The sequence below is a fragment of the Oncorhynchus masou genome, chromosome 28 (assembly GCF_036934945.1).
Source record: "Oncorhynchus masou masou isolate Uvic2021 chromosome 28, UVic_Omas_1.1, whole genome shotgun sequence".
NCBI lineage: Eukaryota > Metazoa > Chordata > Actinopteri > Salmoniformes > Salmonidae > Oncorhynchus > Oncorhynchus masou.
Genome location: NC_088239.1, coordinates 50,038,988 through 50,063,560, shown reverse-complemented (window position 1 = coordinate 50,063,560; position 24,573 = coordinate 50,038,988). Strand labels below are relative to the sequence as shown.

Genomic DNA, 24,573 nt, shown 5'->3' with positions numbered 1-24,573 from the left:
TACAGAGAGATGAACCTGGAGAAGAGTCCCCTATGCAAGCTGGTCCTGGGGCTCTGTTCACAAACAAACCCCATAGAGCCCCAGGACAGCAACACAATTAGACCCAACAAAATCATGAGAAAACAAAAATATTATTACTTGACACATTGGAAAGAATGTACAAAAAAAAACAAAGCAAACTTGAATGCTATTTGGCCCAAAACAGAGAGTACACTGTGGCAAAATACCTGGCCACTGTGACTGACCCAAACTTAAGGAAAGCTTTGACTATGTACAGACTTAGTGAGCATAGCCTTGCTATTGAGAAAGGCTGCCGTAGGCAGACAGGATATGTGCACACTGCCCACAAAATGAGGTGAAAACTGAGCTGCACTTCCTAACCTCCTGCCAAATGTATGACCATATTAGAGACACACATTTCCCTCAGAATACACAGACCCACAAAGAATTTGAAAACAAACCAAATGTTGATAAACTCTCATATCTATTGGGTGAAATACCACAGTGCCATATCACAGCAGCAATATTTTGACCTGTTGTCACAAGAAAAGGGCAACCAGTGAATAACAAACACCCGTGTAAATACAACCCATATCTATGTTAATTTATTTTCCCTTCTGTACTTTAACTACTTGCACATCATATGACATTTGAAATGTCTTTATTCTTTTGGAACTATTGTGGGTGTAATGTTTACTGTTCATTTGTATTGTTTATTTCACTTTTGTTTATTATTTACTTCACTTGCTTTGGCAATGTTAACATATGTTTCCCATGCCAATAAAACCCTTATAATTGAGGGAGAGAGAGAGAGAGAGAGAGAGAGAGAGAGAGAGAGAGAGAGAGAGAGAGAGAGAGAGAGAGAGAGAGAGAGAGAGATAGCTCTGTGTTGTAATAGGCTGGGGGCAGAGAGGGCAGACTGAGCCAGAGAGTCACTTTATAATCCACCATGCAAACTGTTCCTCTGCCTCCTCTCCTCCCATCTCCCCTCTGGCCTCACCTCATGTGCCCTCTACACCTCCCTGTCAAACTCTCTTCTCCTAACAAACAAGTTGAGCTGGGGTTAACAGCCAACCCCACCACTCTCCACTGAATTTGGTTAGAGACTAGAGAAGCGTAAGGTAGGGTCATTTGATAGGTAGATGTTTGGTGGGTTTTATCCCCTATGTTAACTACCGTAAAACTTGAATGTAACGCAGAGGTTCAAATAGCCACCTGTCCCTTTTAACACGTTTCAAATGAATGCTTGTTTCAAATAAATGCTGAGAGTGTCACGTTCTGACCTTAGTTCTTTCGTTATGTCTTTGTTTTAGTATGGTCAGGGCGTGAGTTAGGTGGGTTGTCCATGTTCCTTTTTTTATGATTTGGTATTTCTGTCTTTGGCCTGGTATGGTTCTCAATCAGAGGCAGCTGTCAATCGTTGTCCCTGATTGAGAACCATACTTAGGCAGCCTGTTTTCACCATTTGAGTTGTGGGTTGATTATTTTCTGTTCAGTGTTTTTTGTATTCACCGTTCAGGACTGTTTCGTTTCGTTCTCGTTAGTTTGTGTTCATGATAATAAATTATCAATATGGACACTTACCACGCTGCGCATTGGTCCTCCTCTACTTCCACCAACAACGGCCGTTACAGAGAGTAAATGACTTGTTTACGAGGTTACCATGAATGACCATTAATTGTTTACAAAGGTTTAATGTTTGATTTGTTAGATTCAATCATTCAGTAATGACTCAAAATATTGTGGCAATCATCCGTTTTTATCGCCAGTAAGAAACTGTTAGACATTAGCTGCTAACAGCTGAGAACTGCTAGCTAACTGCCAAGCACAAAAACAGTCAACAACTTTGGGAGTACAGACAGGAGAATAATTATTGTCAAGGAAAATGTTTGTTTCTTCTCGAAATAGAGGTGTACTAAGACAAAAGAAACGTGACACCGTGTATGAATGATAACGCATTAGTGCAGGAAATGAAGAAATTAATTAAAAATGTTCAAAGTGAATACTGGAATTAAACAATTAACTATGCAAATGAGCAAAAGCTATGTGCATTAAGGAAATAGAGGCCTGGCTCAAATAGAAGCCTGTCTCTAATCAGCAACTGTTGTGTTCAATGATTTAAGCAAATAAAGGCCAGGCTATTAATTGGACTTTTACGGTGCCCTATTTCCCCATACACTCCCATTACTGTAAGAATCTTCCTGAGCTGTGCACCTCTCTGTTTTCTCAACTCTATTTCTCCGGAGCGTACGGGTAGCCTCTAAATGAAGAGGAGGAGAGAGGAGAGAGAAGAGGAAAACGAATGGCTGATTCCTTCAGGTTCAGGAGCTTTACACAGTCTCTTTGTACAGACACACAGACACCCAGCACACTGACGTCGTACACAACAGCTTAGCACTCATACAACATTTACACTGTGGGCCGACAGGCAGGCAGAGAGAGAGAGGCAAAGCTACCGCCATTCTGGCAGCAAATACGGTGTGTGTGTGTGTGTGTGAATGTGCCTTTGTGAGTCCTTGAACCTGTCTTTAGGTGTGTGTGTGCATGCACAGGTGTGTGCCTGTGTGTGTGTACAGGAGCGTGTACGAGCCTTTGCGTGTGTGTGTACAGGAGCGTGTACGAGCCTTTGCGTGTGCATTTGAAAGTGTGTGCATGTGCCAGTGGGTGCCGGCGTCTGTGAGTTTCTGTGTGTGTGGGAAGAGAGAGAGAGAGAGAGAGAGAGAGAGAGAGAGAGAGAGAGAGAGCGCTACTGTACAGAGATTTAGAGAGATGGTTCAAGGGTCAGGAAGTTGGGAGAATATCACACAGAGTAGCAGAGTGGAAATCAATAGGGGTAACAATAAAAAGGGCCCGTACTCTCCATGGCCGGAAAGTGTGGCAGAATAAGTAGTATGTAAGAACCCAGTAGTGCCTGCCTCTGAGGAAGGCTTTAGTGTCCACACAGAACAGGCGGCATCCATATGTTGATATTTAGACTGAGTAAGTAAAGACACCCCCATATCTACGTCAATTCGCCATGTCCAGTCAAGACAATCAGGAATTGTAGCACTGAGTCAGAATAGACTGACAGTCTGGACTCGTCTTTACAGCAATCACCATGTCCAGTCAACATGATAGCCGGCTACCACTTGGTACTCAACCCTGAACCTTAGAGAATGCTGCCCTATGTACATAGACATTGACCACCGGTCGCTTAATTCCTGTTTGCTTCCTGTTTTACCCACTTCATATGTACATATTGTATTCTAGTCAAGGCTCATCCTACATAACTACTACTGTACACACCTTTTCTATTCATATATTGTCCATATACTGTCTATACATACACCTTGCACATACATTTACATCCTGGGCTCTGGTCTGGAAGCCACATTCCTGCAATTCTATGTGTTTAAATACTGTATATTTAATTACTGTATTCTCAACGCAGCTCATGCTAATATTTCTACTACTGTAGAATGCATTTTAGGTACACTGTTTATACACAATGCATATTTATTTATATACTGGATTCTTGACATAGCTTACTCTAATATATCTACTGCTATACATGTCATTCTTAGTATAACTGGTGTGTAAATTCATCCGTTGTATATACAGTACATATAGATCACATTTCGATTACTGTTACACTGCTATTTAGATTGTTCATTGGATTCGTTCCGACATTTCAAGATTTCTTCATTTTCTAAATGATTTGTGCACTTTTGACATCTTTACTACACTGCTAGGGAGCTGGTAACGTAAGCATTTCACTGCATAACACCTGCTAAACTGTGGACGCGACCAATACACTTTGATTTGATGAGAAAGAGGATCGTTTACACTCATCATTACATATACGATGCCAGCTATTGATGTTGGTCTGTGAAATGCGGGATATTGGGATATTCAAAGGACAATGTGATATTCAAAGGACAATGTGATATTCAAAGGACAATGTGATATTCAAAGGACAATGTGATATCCAAAGGACAATGTGATATCCAAAGGACAATGTGATATCCAAAGGACAATGTGATATCCAAAGGACAATGTGATAGTCAAAGGACAATGTGATAGTCAAAGGACAATGTGATAGTCAAAGGACAATGTGATATCCAAAGGACAATGTGATATCCAAAGGACAATGTGATATCCAAAGGACAATGTGATATTCAAAGGACAATGTGATATCCAAAGGACAATGTGATATTCAAAGGACAATGTGATAGTCAAAGGACAATGTGATAGTCAAAGGACAATGTGATATCCAAAGGACAATGTGATATCCAAAGGACAATGTGATATTCAAAGGACAATGTGATAGTCAAAGGACAATGTGATATTCAAAGGACAATGTGATATTCAAAGGACAATGTGATATTCAAAGGACAATGTGATATCCAAAGGACAATGTGATATCCAAAGGACAATGTGATATCCAAAGGACAATGTGATATCCAAAGGACAATGTGATATCCAAAGGACAATGTGATATCCAAAGGACAATGTGATATCCAAAGGACAAGGTGATATCCAAAGGACAATGTGATATCCAAAGGACAATGTGATATCCAAAGGACAATGTGATATCCAAAGGACAATGTGATATCCAAAGGACAAGGTGATATCCAAAGGACAAGGTGATATCCAAAGGACAATGTGATATCCAAAGGACAATGTGATATCCAAAGGACAATGTGATATCCAAAGGACAAAGTGTTATTCAAACGGGAAGCTGCTTATCTGTCTCCTTTGTGAATCATTGTGATCACTACTAAAGCAAGCGCTATGCCTCATCTCTCCAGTGACATCAGACGGGACTGAGATCAGGGGGCGAGATTAACAGTTAAGCTCGGAGATCAGATAGTGACCTCATACCCTGACATCATACATTTACTTAGCTAGAACTACTAACCACATTTACTATGTATTGTAAAATGTGATATGGTATCATTACAGTACTGACTACACACAGGGCTGAAATATACTTCTGGGAACAGAAGGCACGCAAACAAGCCTCTGCAACTGATATCTCGACAGTGATCAGTGGCCTGAGATGTCGCTACCTCGTCTCCCACACACCCTCTGACTGTCCATTAGTTTGACACAAAATGATTCTCCAATCTGTCCCATTAAACGATAGCTGGCATGGGACTCTGGATGGACCGATGGAGATGATTCATTATTAATGCCATCATTAACGCTAGCTCCTTTTATTGATCACTCGCTGGCATGCAGGCTGCTGGAGCAGCAGGCCCTGTGAGGGTTGGGGGCCCCAAATGAAGAGCACCACTCCTGTTTGATGCTACCAGACATAACTCTTACAGGATGGATGGTGAGCTGTGTGTCTCCAGTGTGTCTTACACAGCTACGCTGCTCATACATATAATTAACTCTGGGCTCATTTGTTCAGATCGATGCCTACAGCTCATTGGAGACTAGAGCTTGGAGATCAGCACAGGCCCGCCTCTCAACTTGTAGTGTATTCAAGGTTTAAAAAAACATCTAAAGGTTGTGATTTCCACTTAAACATTTCAGACTTGACAACAACAAAAGAATGTATCAACCCGTACAAAAATATCTATTAAATCGTAACGCACATAATCATTCGCATTTCCTGTTGCTGCAGCGTCAAGATAGTACATCTGTAGGCAGCTATAGTTTTTATTAGATGAAATTGAAATAGATTTCATCCTCGTCTTCGGGGCGCAGAAAAACCCTGTTTAAAATGTTATACTAGCCTAACCCCCTGAACTAAATCTATCAATCAAACTCAAATCCGAGAATGACGTAAATCAAGATTTGGTAAGGACACAAAAACAACAGTATAGTTTACTCCCTGCCAGCGTTTGAGAGGTGAGATGAATGGTGCAGTTCTAGCGTGGGTGTTCCTCTAGTGAGGCAGCGCCGCACGTCTTCTACAGCAGGGCCATGGTGGAGCACAGCACTAATGATGCTGTTCCTCAGACTGGGTATGAAGGAGAGGCAGCAGCAGCAGCAGGCCAGCTGCCTCTATTTCTACACTGAGAGAGAGAGAGACAGAAATGCTTTGGCTGGAGCCTGCTGTCTGACTGACAACAACATCACACCCTGTTTCTCCTTCTCCCTCTCCTTCACTTGTCTCGCCTTCGCTCGCTCTCTCCTTCTTTCCAGAACTCTCTCCGTCTCTCTCCATTACTCTCTCTTTATCGTCGCTCTCTCCCAACTCAGTCCCTCTCTCCATATTTTTCCCTTGCAGTCTCTCTCTCCATCACCCCCTCTCAATCCCCCCCTCTCTCCTCTAATCTACTGTCATGTTGTAGAGCGAGAGAATGTTTGTGCACAGCCTGTGGGCTTTGGTGTAGGGAATGCAGTGTATGGTTGTGGTTGTATGAGTGTGTCAGTTAAGAACAAATTCTTATTTACAATGACAGCTTAGGAACAGTGGGTTAACTTCCTTGTTCAGGGGCAGAACGACAGATTTGTACCTTGTCAGCTCGGGGATTCGATCCAGCAACCTTACGGTTACTGTCCCAACGACCTAACCACTAGACTACCTGCCGCCGTATGTGTGCAGTTGTATGTGTGTGGCCGTATGTGTGTGGTTGCATGTGTGTGGTTGCATGTGTGTGGTTGCATGTGTGTGGGTTGGTTTCCTTTTACCAGACAAGCTTTGTGCCATGATGGCAACCTCTTCTTTGTCAACGCAAAACTTTCCTTCACAACAGCTCAGAATCCTGCAGCCTCATGTCAAGATGACAGTTTCTTTTTTCATATCTACACGGGTATATATAGTAGCTCTACGTGTGTGTTTTAGAATAGGTATGTTCAACCCTGGTTTCAGTTTACTTTAAGACAGTATGTGTGTGTATGCACATGACAGAGGGGGAACAGAGTGTCTGTGAGTGCAGGTGCAGGGATGTGATTATGTGTAGGTGTGATCCAGTGAGTGCAGGGATGTGTGTGTCTCTGAGCCCTGTGATTAAAGAGGGGAAATGCTGTGTGATTGCTCCCTGTTGGCTACAGAAAGAAGTCCATTTCCCCCATCGGCAGCTGAATGCAGCCAATCAGCCGATGGCTGCTGTGTGTAATGGCTGTGGAGCCCAAAGCAGTAGACTTCAGTTAGAAACAGCCTCTCCACTCTGGGATTCACAATTCAACCTCTACATGAAGGAGGACTAAACACTCCACACACACACACTTCCTTTGAGATCCCTTGCAGTTGAGTGTGTTTCCCGTCCAGGTATCACGGGGTCTGGGTTGTGGTGTGGGTCCAGAGATGGCAGAACAGGCCGACCCGTGACCTGCAGATCTCATCCTAGTGGGTCAGGGATGGCCATCCTGTGGACAGGGTTTGGTGTAACATAGTATGTGGTCCAGGATTTTCGCACCGTATAGCAGGGTAGGGATGACCGCATACTTTAGGGGCTCCCTCTGGTCGCGGTAAGCCAGACAGGGTGTCGCTAGGCAGACTGTTTAGGGCACCTTATATAGCCTCCTCCACATTCGGGGCGAGCAGAGTGGCTCCTTGCGGGCTGCTCAGTGGCAGCTACAGCTGCCGGGATGCACTTCTGCCTAATCCGAGTGCATGATAACCTTGTAATAGCTGCCGCCTTGGTGCTGGGTTGTGACTAGGAGCTTCCAGCTAACACTAGCCCGCTCCACTCGCCCTTCACATCTCCCAAGGACTTTGGATGTGTGGCGTTGAGCTGGCACAGTTTCAGTTGAGCGCATAAAGTTATTTACGTTGGGTGTCTGTTACACACCAGTCACAGCACAGGGCTTAGCCAGGGTCACCAGTCACAGCACAGGGCTTAGCCAGGGTCACCAGTCACAGCACAGGGCTTAGCCAGGGTCACCAGTCACAGCACAGGGCTTAGCCAGGGTCACCAGTCACAGCACAGGGCTTAGCCAGGGTCAGAGCCTGGGTCCAATGGCAAAGCAGGAACGGAGACGGTTCGGAGTCTTGAAGCGCCGTACCAGAGCCCCGTTTTTCCAGCACGTTTCCAGGTGGTTTCAGACAGGCCTTCGTGGTAACCACGGCGGCCCGGGTGAGCAGTGCAGCGTAGCGGCGTCACCCACCATACTTCACCCTGTCTGGCAATCCTGTACTTTGTCTGTTCCCACCACCCACGTTGTGGACGAGGGGGTGTTTTTTTTATGTCAAAATGAAAAGTTCTGACTATTTGTTGTTCTGCACCGGTAGCTCTACGTGTGTGTGGTGTGTGATTTAGAATAGATATGTTCAACCCTGGTTTCAGTTTACTTTAAGACAGTATGTGTGTGCATGCACATGACAGAGGGGGAACAGAGTGTCTGTGAGTGCAGGTGCAGGGATGTGATTATGTGTTGGTGTGATCCAGTGAGTGCAGGGATGTGTGTGTCTCTGAGCCCTGCGATTAAAGAGGGGAAATGCTGTGTGATTGCTACCTGTTGGCTACAGAAAGAAGTCCATTTCCCCCATTGGCAGCTGAATGCAGCCAATCAGCCGATGGCTGCTGTTTGTAATGGCTGTGGAGCCCGAAGCAGTAGACTCCAACAGACAGTCTGCATGGTTGCTTTGTTCACACACACACTTGGTCCGATGTCTTCGACATGTCCTGTCCAGGGTGTGTGTATGAACCATGTGTCCGGCTGCTGCGGGGCGGGGGTGAAGGTGAGGGTGGGGGTGAAGGTGAGGGTGTGGAGGAGTCGCGTCAGACAAGGGTTTAGCATCAAACCTGATTCTCACTGTCTCTGTGACTCTGATAATGATACTGACCGATGTACAGAGAAACAGTCAAGAGAGAAGAAAAGGGAAAGAGTGGAGATAAGGACTCAGAGAGAGAGAGAGAGAGAGAGAGAGAGGAGAGAGAGAGAGAGAGAGGAGAGAGAGAGAGAGAGAGAGGAGAGAGAGAGAGTGTATGAGTGAGTGAGTGAGTGAGTGAGTGAGTGAGTGAGTGAGTGAGTGAGTGAGTGAGTGAGTGAGTGAGTGAGTGAGTGAAGGGAGAGAGAGAGAAGAAAGAGAGAAAAGAGAGAGAGAAGAAAGAGAGAAAAGAGAGAGAGAAGAAAGAGAGAAAAGAGAGAGAGAAGAAAGAAAAAAGAGAGAGAGAAGAAAGAAAAGAGAGAGAGTGAGTGAGTGAGAGAGGGAGAAGAAAGAGAGAGAGAAGAAAGAGAAAAGAGAGAGAGAGTGAGTGAGTGAGAGAGGGAGAAGAAAGAGAGAAAAGAGAGAGAGAAGAAAGAGAAAAGAGAGAGGGAGTGAGTGAGTGAGAGAGGGAGAAGAAAGAGAGAGAGAGAGAAAGGGAAAAGAGAGAGAGAGAGTGAGTGAGTGAGTGAGAGAGGGAGAAGAAAGAGAGAAGAGAGAGAGAGAAGAAAGAGAGAAGGGAGAGAGAGAGAGAGAGACTAGTTTCCGTCTCTGTCTCTGTTATGTGTCAGTCTTAATGATCCAGTTTGGACTCTCTCAGACAGAGCCTCAGCTTATGCAGCAGTGTGTATGTATGTCACAGGGCTACTGTGGCCTTATAGGCTTCTGTTATACAATAGCATCTCTTTGAGTTTAACAAGGCTGTCTCTCTATGCTACAAAAATCCTGTCCTCATTATGCGTGGTTGTGTGTGTGTGTGTGTGTGTGTGTGTGTGTGTGTGTGTGTGTGTGTGTGTGTGTGTGTGTGTGTGTGTGTGTGTGTGTGTGTGTCTGTGAGGGTGTGTCTGTGAGGGTGTGTGTGTTTTCTAGGAGGGATTACAATGAATAATTCATTTACTTGATTTTCTGAAAGAACTGAGTAACCGTAGGGTGTGAATTTGTTAGTGTGTGTGTGTGTGTGTGTGTGTGTGTGTGTGTGTGTGTCGTCTGTTTGACCTCAACCATGTTGATATTTTGTTCATGGATAAAGGTTTGGTCCCGGTTGATTACTACCCGCTAGACCTTCCACTCCCACCCCTGGGTTGGGAAAATGTTGTCCACAGGACACACACATATTCTAACCCAGATAAGCACACGAGACACACATTCAAACTGGTAGTTTCACTGACCAGAGTTCTCGTCCACCCTCTCCTCCACTGTGTGTTCTTTCTGGTGCACCCACTCGCTGTTACACTTGAAGTAGATCTGTGTGGCGGGCGTGGCCTTGCAGTAGAGATTGACAGGTTTGTTCTTGACGATGTACGCCTCCTCGGGCTCCATCAGGAACACTGGGAGGGGCTCCGGGGGGTCCGAGGGGAAGGTCTCTGGGAGATCACCCAATCCCATGTAGTCATCATCATCTCTCACTGCAGAGACAAATAGAGGAGGGAGGGAGAGAGAGAAGTGAGTAGGAGAGAGGGAGAGAGAGAGAGTAGAGAGGGAGCGAGCGAGGGAGTGGTGGAAAGAGGGAGGATAGAGGGTTAGAGAGAGAGAGAGAGAGAGACAGAGAAAGAGAGAGAGAGAGAGAAAGAGAGAGAGAAAGAGAGAGAGAGACAGAGAAAAAAAAAGAGAGAGAGAGAGAGAGAGAGAGAGAGAGAGAGAGGAATAAGGGAGAGGGAGCAGTGGACATACAACAAGGCAACAGTGTGTTATTACCATCATCTTTGCATGGGATTATTGTATACCACTGCACACTGTGGCATCCCTATCATTTGATAGTCTGGAATGTTTACACAAGTGCATTTTAAAGCCCAGGAAGTTTCTGGGATTCCTCCCAGGCAGACAGGAGTTAAGGACCGGCCTGGCTGGCCTAACCACATGCAGCTAATGCTGACTCTACTGCCAGGGAATGGGAAGGGAGAGCAGAGGAGAAGAGAGAAAATGAGAACCAGAGTTCATGGGTTGAGAGGGAGGAGGAGGCCAGGCTAAACGTTCTCTCACACACACAGCCGATCTTACGACGACGACCCCAGTCTTTTGGCCCCGTTTAGTCCATTCCTGGGATAGTTCAGCTGCAGACAGATATACGCTTCCCTGTTATTACACCTGTCTTTCATCTCATACTGTCTTAAATGACACATGCAGGGGAGCGCACACACACACAGGAGAGCACACACACACACACACACAAACTCTGGCTAAGTTTCCGACTCTTTAAAGAGAGAGAGAGATGAAGCCAATTCTCCATTTATTACCTCCAGAACTGTTCTATTCTTACCATTGAACCGGTCGACATCAATTATAGGGAGAGAGATAGACAGAGCGAGAGAGAGAGAGATACGGAGATAGAGAGAGAGAGAGATATGGAGACAGAGACAGAGAGAGAGAGAGAGAGAGAGAGAGAGAGAGAGAGGGATGGCATAAAGGTTTATCAGCATCATCAGTAATTCTTCGCTGTCCCTTAATCTCTCTTCTCTCTCTCTGGTGTGCGGACATGCTGGAGCCTTGTTGTCTGACAGACGCTGCCAGGTCCCCCTGACAGACGCTGCTACAGTCTGAGTAGTAAATAGTGCCTGTGTGGATATCTATCTGTCTCTTCTAGCTAATGTCCAAATGTTATCTCCTCTCTCTCTCAACCACAGATTGGAGCTGATCGCTCAGAAAATAAAGGCTGGAGGAGCCTTCAATCATCCATGTGACCAGGTTAGTGTGTGTGTGTGTGTGTGTGTGTGTGTGTGTGTGTGTGTCCAGAGCAGTGTGTCTGCTTTTCATCACCATAGGCGCTAAATCACTCCTCGCTCTCCTCAGCTCTTGATCCGGTGCTAATTGAGGAGTAGCAGTAAACCCTGAGTGACCTCTAACCCCTAGCTGTGACCTCTTTTCCTCACAGGTGTGTGTGGATGGATTGAGTAGTCAGCACTCAGCCCGACAGGCAGGAGAGAAGAGCTGTGCTGAGTGATGGGTTCATTCATTTCCATATTTATTTGAATGGCTTATAACTACACAAGGGCAGTCACTATTTTCCACCAGGGCCATGGCCCACTCTATACCCAGGCCCAAGGACCCTGACACAGGAACAGTGGAAGAAAAGACAGTCATTAAAGACTGCGTTAGCCTCCTTTCACACTTCATTCCTACAATCTCTCCATCTCTTTTGTTCCCTCGCTCCCTCTCTCTTCCCACTGTGTCTGACTGTGGGGTTGGGAGATCAGAAACTAGCATCAAGGAATTCAATGTTGTTGCACACACACACACACACACACACAAACAAAACTCTCAAATTCAAAAACTTGCAGAGCGCAAGAAATAATGAATATAAGGGAATGAAACCAGCCCTCCAGTGCAAAAAGAAACCACATGACAAAATGAAAGACCTCGACTCTTACCCAATCTGCCGGGCCCTCGCTGTCTAGTCAATAGAATATAGAGCAACATCAAGCTCAGAGTAACGGCACTATCTTCTCCAGATCTCTCTCCTTCCCCCTCTCTATCCCCTTTTATATATCTCCCGCTCTCTCCTCCCCCCTCTCCATCCCCTTTCCTATCTGTCCCGCTCTTTCCTCCCCCCTCTCTATCCCCTTTCCTATCTGTCCCGCTCTTTCCTCCCCCCTCTCCACCCTCTTTTCTATCTGCCCTGCTCTCTCCTCCCCCCTCTCTATCCCCTTTTCTATCTCTCCCGCTCTCTCCTCCCCCCTCTCTATCCCCTTTTCTATCTCTCCTGCTCTCTCCTCCCCCCTCTCTATCCCCTTTTCTATCTCTCCCGCTCTCTCCTTCCCCCTCTCTATCCCCTTTTATATATCTCCCGCTCTCTCCTCCCCCCTCTCCATCCCCTTTCCTATCTGTCCCGCTCTTTCCTCCCCCCTCTCTATCCCCTTTCCTATCTGTCCCGCTCTTTCCTCCCCCCTCTCCACCCTCTTTTCTATCTGCCCTGCTCTCTCCTCCCCCCTCTCTATCCCCTTTTCTATCTCTCCCGCTCTCTCCTCCCCCCTCTCCACCCTCTTTTCTATCTGCCCTGCTCTCTCCTCCCCCCTCTCCATCCCCTTTCCTATCTGTCCCGCTCTTTCCTCCCCCTCTCCACCCTCTTTTCTATCTGCCCTGCTCTCTCCTCCCCCCTCTCCATCCCCTTTCCTATCTGTCCCGCTCTTTCCTCCCCCCTCTCCATCCCCTTTCCTATCTGTCCCGCTCTTTCCTCCCCCCTCTCCACCCTCTTTTCTATCTGCCCTGCTCTTTCCTTCCCCCTCTCTATCCCCTTTTCTATCTCTCCCGCTCTCTCCTCCCCCTCTCTATCCCCTTTTCTATCTCTCCTGCTCTCTCCTCCCCCCTCTCTATCCCCTTTTCTATCTCTCCCGCTCTCTCCTCCCCCTCTCTATCCCCTTTTCTATCTCTCCCGCTCTCTCCTTCCCCCTCTCTATCCCCTTTTCTATCTCTCCCGCTCTCTCCTTCCCCCTCTCTATCCCCTTTTCTATCTCTCCCGCTCTCTCCTCCCCCTCTCTATCCCCTTTTCTATCTCTCCCGCTCTCTCCTCCCCCCTCTCTATCCCCTTTTCTATCTCTCCCGCTCTCTCCTTCCCCCTCTCTATCCCCTTTTCTATCTCTCCCGCTCCCCCTCCCCCTCTCTATCCCCTTTTCTATCTCTCCCGCTCTCTCCTCCCCCCTCTCTATCCCCTTTTCTATCTCTCCCGCTCTCTCCTTCCCCCTCTCTATCCCCTTTTATATATCTCCCGCTCTCTCCTCCCCCCTCTCCATCCCCTTTCCTATCTGTCCCGCTCTTTCCTCCCCCCTCTCTATCCCCTTTCCTATCTGTCCCGCTCTTTCCTCCCCCCTCTCCACCCTCTTTTCTATCTGCCCTGCTCTCTCCTCCCCCCTCTCTATCCCCTTTTCTATCTCTCCCGCTCTCTCCTCCCCCCTCTCCACCCTCTTTTCTATCTGCCCTGCTCTCTCCTCCCCCCTCTCCATCCCCTTTCCTATCTGTCCCGCTCTTTCCTCCCCCTCTCCACCCTCTTTTCTATCTGCCCTGCTCTCTCCTCCCCCCTCTCCATCCCCTTTCCTATCTGTCCCGCTCTTTCCTCCCCCCTCTCCATCCCCTTTCCTATCTGTCCCGCTCTTTCCTCCCCCCTCTCCACCCTCTTTTCTATCTGCCCTGCTCTTTCCTTCCCCCTCTCTATCCCCTTTTCTATCTCTCCCGCTCTCTCCTCCCCCCTCTCTATCCCCTTTTCTATCTCTCCTGCTCTCTCCTCCCCCCTCTCTATCCCCTTTTCTATCTCTCCCGCTCTCTCCTCCCCCCTCTCTATCCCCTTTTCTATCTCTCCCGCTCTCTCCTTCCCCCTCTCTATCCCCTTTTCTATCTCTCCCGCTCTCTCCTTCCCCCTCTCTATCCCCTTTTCTATCTCTCCTGCTCTCTCCTCCCCCCTCTCTATCCCCTTTTCTATCTCTCCCGCTCTCTCCTCCCCCTCTCTATCCCCTTTTCTATCTCTCCCGCTCTCTCCTTCCCCCTCTCTATCCCCTTTTCTATCTCTCCTGCTCTCTCCTTCCCCCTCTCTATCCCCTTTTCTATCTCTCCCGCTCTCTCCTCCCCCCTCTCTATCCCCTTTTCTATCTCTCCCGCTCTCTCCTTCCCCCTCTCTATCCCCTTTTCTATCTCTCCCGCTCTCTCCTCCCCCTCTCTATCCCCTTTTCTATCTCTCCCGCTCTCTCCTTCCCCCTCTCTATCCCCTTTTCTATCTCTCCCGCTCTCTCCTTCCCCCTCTCTATCCCCTTTTCTATCTCTCCCGCTCTCTCCTTCCCCCTCTCTATCCCCTTTTCTATCTCTCCCGCTCTCTCCTCCCCCTCTCTATCCCCTTTTCTATCTCTCCCGCTCCCCCTCCCCCTCTCTATCCCCTTTTCTATCTCTCCCGCTCTCTCCTTCCCCCTCTCCACCCCCTTTTCTATCTCTCCCGCTCTCTCCTTCCCCGTCTCTATCCCCTTTTCTATCTCTCCCGCTCTCTCCTCCCCCTCTCTATCCCCTTTTCTATCTCTCCCGCTCCCCCTCCCCCTCTCTATCCCCTTTTCTATCTCTCCCGCTCTCTCCTTCCCCCTCTCCACCCCCTTTTCTATCTCTCCCGCTCTCTCCTTCCCCCTCTCTATCCCCTTTTCTATCTCTCCCGCTCTCTCCTCCCCCCTCTCTATCCCCTTTTCTATCTCTCCCGCTCCCCCCTCCCCCCTCTCTATCCCCTTTTCTATCTCTCCCGCTCTCTCCTTCCCCCTCTCCACCCCCTTTTCTATCTCTCCCGCTCTCTCCTTCCCCCTCTCTATCCCCTTTTCTATCTCTCCCGCTCTCTCCTCCCCCCTCTCTATCCCCTTTTCTATCTCTCCCGCTCCCCCCTCCCCCCTCTCTATCCCCTTTTCTATCTCTCCCGCTCTCTCCTCCCCCTCTCTATCCCCTTTTCTATCTCTCCCGCTCCCCCCTCCCCCCTCTCTATCCCCTTTTCTATCTCTCCCGCTCTCTCCTTCCCCCTCTCCACCCCCTTTTCTATCTCTCCCGCTCTCTCCTTCCCCCTCTCCACCCCCTTTTCTATCTCTCCCGCTCTCTCCGTCCCCCTCTCTATCCCCTTTTCTATCTGTCCCGCTCTCTCCTTACCCTTTTCTATCTCTCCTGCTCTCTCCGTCCCCCTCTCTATCCCCTTTTCTATCTCTCCCGCTCTCTCCTTCCCCCTCTCTATCCCCTTTTCTATCTGTCCCGCTCTCTCCTTCACCCTCTCTATCCACTTTTCTATCTCTCCCGCTCTCTCCTTCCCCCTCTCTATCCCCTTTTCTATCTCTCCCGCTCTCTCCTTCCCCCTCTCTATCCCCTTTTCTATCTGTCCCGCTCTCTCTTCCGCTCTCTCCTTCCCGTTTTCTATCTCTTCTGCTCTCTCATTCCCCTTTTCTATCTCTTCCACTCTCTCCTTCCCCCTCTCTATCTCTCCTGCTCTCTCCTTCCCCTTTTCTATCTGTCCCGCTCTCTCCTTCCCCTCTTCTATCTGTCCCTCTTTCTCCTTCCCCCTTTTCTATCTGTACCGCTCCCTCCTTCCCCTTTTCTATCTGTCCCGCTCCCTCCTTCCCCTTTTCTATCTCTCCCGCTCTCTCATTCCCCTTTTCTATCTCTCCTGCTCTCTCCTTCCCCTTTTCTATCTGTCCCGCTCTCTCCTTCCCCTCTTCTATCTGTCCCTCTTTCTCCTTCCCCCTTTTCTATCTGTCCCGCTCCCTCCTTCCCCTTTTCTATCTCTCCCGCTCTCTCATTCCCCTTTTCTATCTCTCCCGCTCTCTCATTCCCCTTTTCTATCTGTCCCGCTCTCTCCTTCCCCTCTTCTATCTGTCCCTCTTTCTCCTTCCCCCTTTTCTATCTGTACTGCTCCCTCCTTCCCCTTTTCTATCTGTCCCGCTCCCTCCTTCCCCTTTTCTATCTGTCCCGCTCCCTCCTTCCCCTTTTCTATCTCTCCCGCTCTCTCATTCCCCTTTTCTATCTCTTCCGCTCTCTCCTTCCCCCTCTCTATCTCTCCTGCTCTCTCCTTCCCCTTTTCTATCTGTCCCGCTCTCTCCTTCCCCGCTTCTATCTGTCCCTCTTTCTCCTTCCGCCTTTTCTATCTGTCCCGCTCTCTCCTTCCCCTTTTCTATCTGTCCCGCTCTCTCCTTCCCCTTTTCTATCTCTCCCGCTCTCTCCTTCCCCTTTTCTATCTCTCCTGCTCTCTCCTTCCCCTTTTCTATCTCTCCTGCTCTCTCCTTCCCCTTTTCTATCTGTCCCCGCTCTCTCCTTCCCCCTCTCTATCCCCTTTTCTATCTGTCCCGCTCTCTCATTCCCCTTTTCTCTCTCCCGCTCTCTCATTCCCCTTTTCTATCTCTCCCGCTCTCTCCTTCCTATTTTCTATCTGTCCCGCTCTCTCCTTCCCCCTCTCTATTCCTTTTTCTATCTCTCCCTCGCTGCTCCAAGGCACCAACAGCGTATGGGGTAAGTTGTCCTCACACTCAAGTCTATAATGTTGCAGCACGGCTATATCATTACAGTGGGCTAAATGTGTTTCCGCTATATAGTACTAGCCTAGCATTGTGCTTGGTGGGAGTTGGGGAGTGAGGGGGCCAGCCCAATGCGTAGCCCCCCTCCCCGTCTACAGGGCCTCATTCTGGGGGAGCGTTCCCGTTGACGCTGTCGCCTGACCTTGGTGCTTTGATGGTGATGGAGGCCCAGTGGGATGGACTGCTATCACCACGGTGATCTGAGAGCCAGACTGCACCCTTTTACGCCTCCAGGCTACAGCGTTACAGCTGACACTGAGGCTCCCACCAGAAAACAGTCGCGCTGGACGTGCGAGACAGGAAACACAACTCTCAGACAGAGAGAAGAATTCAACCTTGACAGGAAAGGGAAAGAAACTGTAGCTAGACATTCAACTCCAAACAACAGCGAGCTAATTGCCTGTAACCACCATTTTGGCTGTCTCTGATGGTGTTGCATATTTCTAAATGACTGTATAACTTATTGGCATACTCATTGGGATTATGCTTGGAAACTGTTGTTTTGTTTAGAATTATTACTTTCCTGTAATCATTTATTTAATAAGCTATATGTCTGAACTGTTTTATATGCAATATAGATTTCCCCAAGCTTTTCCAAAGATTTTAATCTGATATTTTAAATTGCTTCCATATTTTATACTGTTTAAATTTTTATAAACTATCTCCGAGCAGCACTTTTATTCAAATGCTATTTTGTTCCATAATTGGAGAGTTTTTCTCATTTGTATTGTGCGTCGTATTACTGAATATTTCAAGACCCCAAATTAATATTACTTGAATATTAACTTGAAACTCGCACATCCCCCACAACGTAGAGTGCACTGTAAGGAATAAAAACGAAATAGTATTTGTGTTTCGGAGGACAATGAATGAACATACAGTGGGGAGAACAAGTACAGTGGGGCAAAAAAGTATTTAGTCAGCCACCAAATGTGCAAGTTCTCCCACTTAAAAAGATGAGAGAGGCATGTCATTTTCATCAAAGGTACACTTCAACTATGACGGACAAAATGAGAAAAGAAAATCCAGAAAATCACATTGTAGGATTTTTTATGAATTTATTTGCAAATTATGGTGGAAAATAAGTATTTGGTCACCTACAAACAAGCAAGATTTCTGGCTCTCACAGACCTGTAACTTCTTCTTTATGAGGCTCTTCTGTCCTCCACTCGTTACATGTATTAATGGCACCTGTTTGAACTTGTTATCAGTATAAAAGACACCTGTCCACAACCTCAAACAGTCACACTCCAAACTCCACTATGGCCAAGACCAAAGAGCTGTAAAAGGACACCAGAAACAAAATTGTAGACCTGCACCAGGCTGGGAAGACTGAATCTGCAATAGGTAAGCAGCTTGGTTTGAAGAAGTCAACTGTGGGAGCAATTATTATGAAATGGAAGACATACAAGACCACTGATAATCTCCCTCTATCTGGGGCTCCACGCAAGATCTTACCCCGTGGGGTCAAAATGATCACAAGAACGGTGAGCAAAAATCCCAGAACCACATGGGGGGACCGAGTGAATGACCTGCAGAGAGCTGGGACCAAAGTAACAAAGCCTACCATCAGTAACACACTACGCCGCCAGGGACTCAAATCCTGCAGTGCCAGATGTGTCCCCGTGCTTAAGTCAGTATATGTCCAGGCCCGTCTGAAGTTTGCTAGAGAGCATTTGGATGATCCAGAAGAAGATTGGGAGAATGTCATATGGTCAGATGAAAACAAAATATAACTTTTTGGTAAAAACTCAACTTGTCGTGTTTGGAGGACAAAGAATTCTGAGTTGCATCCAAAGAACACCATACCTACTGTGAAGCATGGGGGTGGAAACATCATGCTTTGGGGCTGTTTTTCTGCAAAGGGACCAGGACGACTGATCCTTGTAAAGGAAAGAATGAATGGGGCCATGTATTGTGAGATTTTGAGTGAAAACCTCCTTCCATCAGCAAGAGCATTGAAGATGAAACGTGGCTGGGTCTTTCAGCATGACAATGATCCCAAACACACCGCCCGGGCAATGAAGGAGTGGCTTCGTAAGAAACATTTCAAGGTCCTGGAGTGGCCTAGCCAGTCTCCAGATCTCAACCCCAATAGAAAATCTTTAGAGGGAGTTGAAAGTCCGTGTTGCCCAGCAACAGCCCCAAAACATCACTGCTCTAGAGGAGATCTGCATGGAGAAATGGGCCAAAATACCAGCAACAGTGTGTGAAAACCATCTGAAGACTTACAGAAAACGTTTGACCTCTGTCATTGCCAACAAAGGGTATATAACAAAGTATTGAGATAAACTGTTGTTATTGACCAAATACTTATTTTCCACCATAATTTGCAAATAAATTCATAAGAAATCCTACAATGTGATTATCTGGATTTTTTTCTCTCATTTTGTTTGTCATAGTTGAAGTGTACCTATGATGAAAATTACAGGCCTCTCTCATCTTTTTAAGCGGGAGAACTTGCACAATTGGTGGCTGACTAAATACTTTTTTGCCTTCTTAAAGAAAAACTAACAGGTCTGTGAGAGACGGAATTCTTACTGGTTGGTCGGTGATCAAATACTTATGTCATGCGATAAAATGCAAATTAATTACTTAACAATCATACAATGTGATTTTCTGGATTTTTGTTTTAGATTCCGTCTCTCACAGTTGAAGTGTACCTATGATAAAAATTACAGACCTCTACATGCTTTGTAAGCAGGAAAACCTGCAAAATCGGCAGTGTATCAAATACTTGTTCTCCCCACTGTATATTCTTAAACCTGAATTCCTCTTCAGAGCAAAGAACATGCTCAGACGATGAGCAGTGCCTCCAAAAAGTATTCATGCCCCTCGACTTATTCCATCATTTGTTGTGTTCCAGCCTAAAATCTAAATGGACTAAAACAAAACAAATTCTCACCCATCTTCATACAATACCTCATAATGACAAAGTGAAAATATATTTTTATACATTTTTGCAAATGTACTGAAAGTGAAATACATAAATATCTCATTAGCATAAGTATTCACACCCCTGAGTCAATACATGTTAGAATCACCTTTGGAAGTGATTACAACTGTGAGTCTTTCTGGGTAAGTCTCTGAGAGATTTACATGTCTGGATTGTGCAATATTTGCACATTATTCTTTTTCTAATTCTTCCAGCCCTGTCAAGTTGGTTGTTGATCATTGCTAGACAGCCATTTCCAAGCCGGTATCTTTGTAGTGACTGGGTGTATTGATACACCATCCAAGGTGTAATTAACAACCATGCTCAAAGGGATATTCAATGTGTCATTTTTTTGTTTATTTTTTGTCCATCTACCAATAGGTTCCCTTCTACGGAGGCATAGGAAAACCACCCTGGTCTTTGTGATTGAATCTGTGGTTGAAATTCACTGCTCATCTGAGGGATCTTACAGATAATAGTATGTACTGGGAACAGAGATGGGTTAGTCATTCAAAAATCATGTTAAACACTATTAGTCCATGCAACTTATTATGTGATTTGTTAAGCACATTTTTTGAACCTGAACTTATGTATGCTTGCCATAGCAAAGGGGTTGAATACTTATTGACTCAAGACATTTAATATTTTAATCCATGTGTAAACATTTCAAAAAACATAATTTATGTGTTGTGTGTTGTCCAGTGACACAAAATCTCATTTTAATAAATGTTAAATTCAGGCTGTAACACAACAAAACGTGGAAAAAGTCAAGGGGGGTGAATACGTCCTGAAGGCACTGTAAATCTGAAGAGCAGAGGAGAAATATCCCATGGAAGTCCGTGTAAATGTCCAATACGTTCACGGTGAAAAGAAAGGCAGAAGCCCCAGAACCGCCCAGCCAGAGAGATGAGTGGCTACCACAGACACGCTGTGTGTGTGTGTGTGTGTGTGTGCCATGTGATACAGTCAGCAGATCAAGGACAGACGACAGATGATCACACGGTGACAGGCCCACATTAAAACGCAACTTGACATAAAACACGCGTCGGGACGCCAGCTGACGCCGTCAAATGTCTACCTTCGAACACGGGCCCGTTACCAGCGCAGCCTCCGTACACACCTCAGCCCATCCATATCAGAACACGAGGTCAGGGGAGTGACACACTCGTCAAGTGTAAAGGCCATGTGCCCTGCAGGCCTTTATAGTTCAGAGAGACCTCAGTGATAGATTGACGGATAGCGCCATTGAGAATGGAATCGTCCGGATAAAGACAGGTCCCCCGTGCTGCCCGACGTGTGTACCACATAGACATTCACTGGCGTTTCTTACCTTGCAGCAGTGAGCTGTCCCTGTGTGTCTGTCTGTGGGGAGTAACTGAAGCAGACTTCAGTGGGTCTCTGTCACCACAGGGCACACAGACAACTGCACATCACGGGATTTGCTTTGTGGAGGGAATGGTGTGTTGATGCAGACAGTGTCCCTCCTCTCTTAGGCATACCTCTTTGACGTGCACGAGTAGCTTGAAGATGCTCGGCGTTACTGTGCCGGGCGCCTTTTGGGAAAGCGACAGAAACGTCCTCTTTGGACCGTCAATGATAGAAACAACAGTAAGGTCCTTTTTATGCCGGATTTATTTGTGAGGCGTCTGAACCGAACTCCATTTTGTTGCAACTGTGTGCCTGTTTGAGCCTACTGTATCGCTCAACTAGGTGAATGTATGTGACATGTCTCTGTTGGTCTGGGAATGAGCCCCCCCCCCCCCCTATGTGTCTTTCTGTGGTGTTGCCGTATATTATACAGTTGCGCTGTATGTGTGATAACAGCTGGTGAATGCTCCTCCCTCACACCAGATAAGCACTATTCTATCCGTGCGCAACCAGATTTATCGTCCCCAGGAAGGCACTCTATCAACCGGGCCGCTTTTTTCCCCTCCATCATGGAAGAGTCAAGCGTGAACGCGAATGAACACAGACATAAATCTTCACCCCTCCTTTTCCTCTCCTCTTCTATTCCCCACACACCCCTCTTTTCACTCACGTCCATGATACATTCTCTCCTCTCCTCTTCCACCGTCCTGCACTCCCTCCTCTCATCTCCACTCCTTGTTTCTGTCTGCCCGCTTCTCTCCCGATGTTAACGACAAAAAGGGTACGCCATGTCGTGAGCAGGGGAGCAGGACAAAAGGAATTTCCCCCCGAGGAATGTTCAACAGAAGGGAATGCTTTTAGTGAAATCCAATGGGCCTATGAGGTGATCTATATAGGACTTGTGTAAGACCACACAGTCACGCAAAGTGTCACAAGACGGTCTGCAATGTCAATCAGAGCCGCCTACTCGTGTGTTCCCAGCACATCTCCCCAATTACATTGATTGAACATAAATCAATGCTTAAGGACTCTCTTCAAACAATACTGGCCTGTATTGGATTCAATAAAGACCCAGACTGGTGGCTCAAATCTATATGGATGACTCTGTTCTCACAAACACTGAAACATTAAAACACTACCATAAACAACACAACGGATGCACTGTGCACTAAGTTATCTCCTTTCATCTTTCTCATCTTCTTCCCCATATACACTAATGTAGAGAGAGAACTAGAGCTTCCACCCCCCCCCTTCCAACATGGATGGGGCTAGGAGCACCAGATACTGAGTAGCATTACAGGCCCAGTGACCCCTCCCCTCCCCTGTGCTCTCTATTGAAGAGTGCTAAACATACTCATATTTCATCCCCTGGGACACGGGAACGGAGAGGAAAAGAAAGAAAGAAAGAAAGAGAGAAAGAGAGAGAGAGAAAGAGAGAAAGAGAGAGAGAGAGAAGGGGGCTAGAGAGTAGCGGGGGAGAGAGAGAGAGGGGCTAGAGGGTAGGGGGAGAGAGAGAGGTGAGGGAGGAAAGAGAGGGTTAGAGAGAGAGAGAGGGTTAGAGAGAGGGCGAGAGAGAGGTGGGGGAGAGAAAGAGAGGTGAGAGAGAGAGAGAGAGAGAGAGATAGAGAGAGGGCTAGAGAGTAGGGAGGAGAGAGAGAGAGGTGGGGGAGAGAGAGAGGTGAGGGAAGAAAGAGAGGGTTAGAGAGAGAGAGAGAGAGAGAGAGAGAGAGGGGGCTAGAGAGTAGGGAGGACAGAGAGAGGTGGGGGAGAGAGAGAGTTAGAGAGATGCTACACCGCTACAACAAACTGGAAGTCTTCCGACTAGCTTGGAAAGACAGTACCGTGCAGTATCGAAAAGCCCTCACTGCTGCTCAATCATCCTATTTTTCCAACTTAATTGAGGAAAATAAGAACAATCCAAAATGTATTTTTGATTTTGTCGCTAAGCTAACTTAAAAGCAGATTCCCCAAGAGATGATGGCTTTCACTTCAGCAGTGATGAACTCATTAACGTCTTTGAGGAAAAGATCATGATCATAAGAAAGCAAATTACGGGCTCCTCTTTAAATCTGCGTATTCCTCCAAAACTCAGTAGTCCTGAATCTGCACAACTCTGCCAGGACCTAGGATCAAGGGAGACACTCAAGATTTTTAGTACTACATCTCTTGACACATTGATGAAAATAATCATGGCCTCTAAACCTTCAAGCTGCATATACTGGACCCTATTCCAGCTAAACTACTGAAAGAGCTGCTTCCTGTGCTTGGCCCTCCTATGTTGAACATAATAAATGGCTCTCTATCCACCAGATGTGTACAAAACTCACTAAAAGTGGCAGTAATAAAGCCTCTCTTGAAAAAGCCAAACCTTGACCCAGAAAATATAAAAACTATTGGCCTATTTTGAATCTCCCATTCCTCTCAAAAATGTTAGATAAAGCTGTTGCGCAGCAACTCACTGCCTTCCTGAAGACAAATAATGTATACAAAATGCTTCAGTCTGGTTTTAGACCCCATCATAGCACTGAGACTGTACTTGTGAAGGTGGTAAATTACCTTTTAATGGCGTCAGACCGAGGCTCTACATCTGTCCTCGTGATCCTAGACCTTAGTGCTGCTTTTGATACCATCGATCACCACATTCTTTTGGAGAGATTGGAAACACAAATTGGTCTACACGGAAAAATCTGGCCTGGTTTAAATCTTATCTGTCGGAAATATATCAGTTTGTCTCTGTGGATGGTTTGTCCTCTGACAAATCAACTGTACATTTCGGTTTTCCTCAAGGCTCCATTTTAGGACCACTATTGTTTTCACTATATATTTTACCTCTTGGTGATGTCATTCGGAAACGTAATGTTAACTTTCACTGCTATGCAAATGACACACAGCTGTATATTTCGATGAAACAAAATTGCCCTCCCTGGAAGCCTGTGTTTCAGACATAAGGAAGTGGATGGTTGCAAATGTTATACTTTTAAACTTGGACAAAACAGAGATGCTTGTTCTAGGTCCCAAGAAACAAAGAGATCTTCTGTTGAATCTGACAATTAATCTTGAAGGTTGTACAGTCGTCTCAAATGGAACTGTGAAGGACCTCGGCGTTACTCTGGACACTGATCTTTCTTTTGATGAACATATCAAGACTGTTTCAAGGACAGCTTTTTTCCATCTACGTAATATTGCAAAAATCTGAAACTTTCTGTCCAAAAATGACGCAGAAAAATGAATCCATGCTTTTGTTACTTCTAGGTTAGATTACTGCAATGCTCTACTTTCCAGCTACCCGGATAAAGCACTAAATAAACTTCAGTTAGTGCTAAACACGGCTGCTAGAATCTTGACTAGAACCAGAAATATTTGACCATATTACTCCAATGCTAGCCTCTCTACTCTGGCTTCCTGTTAAAGCAAGGCCTGATTTCAAGGTTTTACTGCTAACCTACAAAGCCTTACAT

At 46.5% G+C, this 24,573-nt stretch overlaps 1 protein-coding gene across 1 annotated transcript in view; it reads right to left on the bottom strand.

Moving 5' to 3' along the window:
* The window catches only part of unc5cb (unc-5 netrin receptor Cb), a 202,018-nt gene that overhangs the window by 80,493 nt on the left and 96,952 nt on the right, over nucleotides 1-24,573 (bottom strand). Inside the window, 1 exon segment of the mRNA XM_064942411.1 lies at nucleotides 9,976-10,212. Coding sequence (XP_064798483.1) covers nucleotides 9,976-10,212 — 237 coding nt within the window.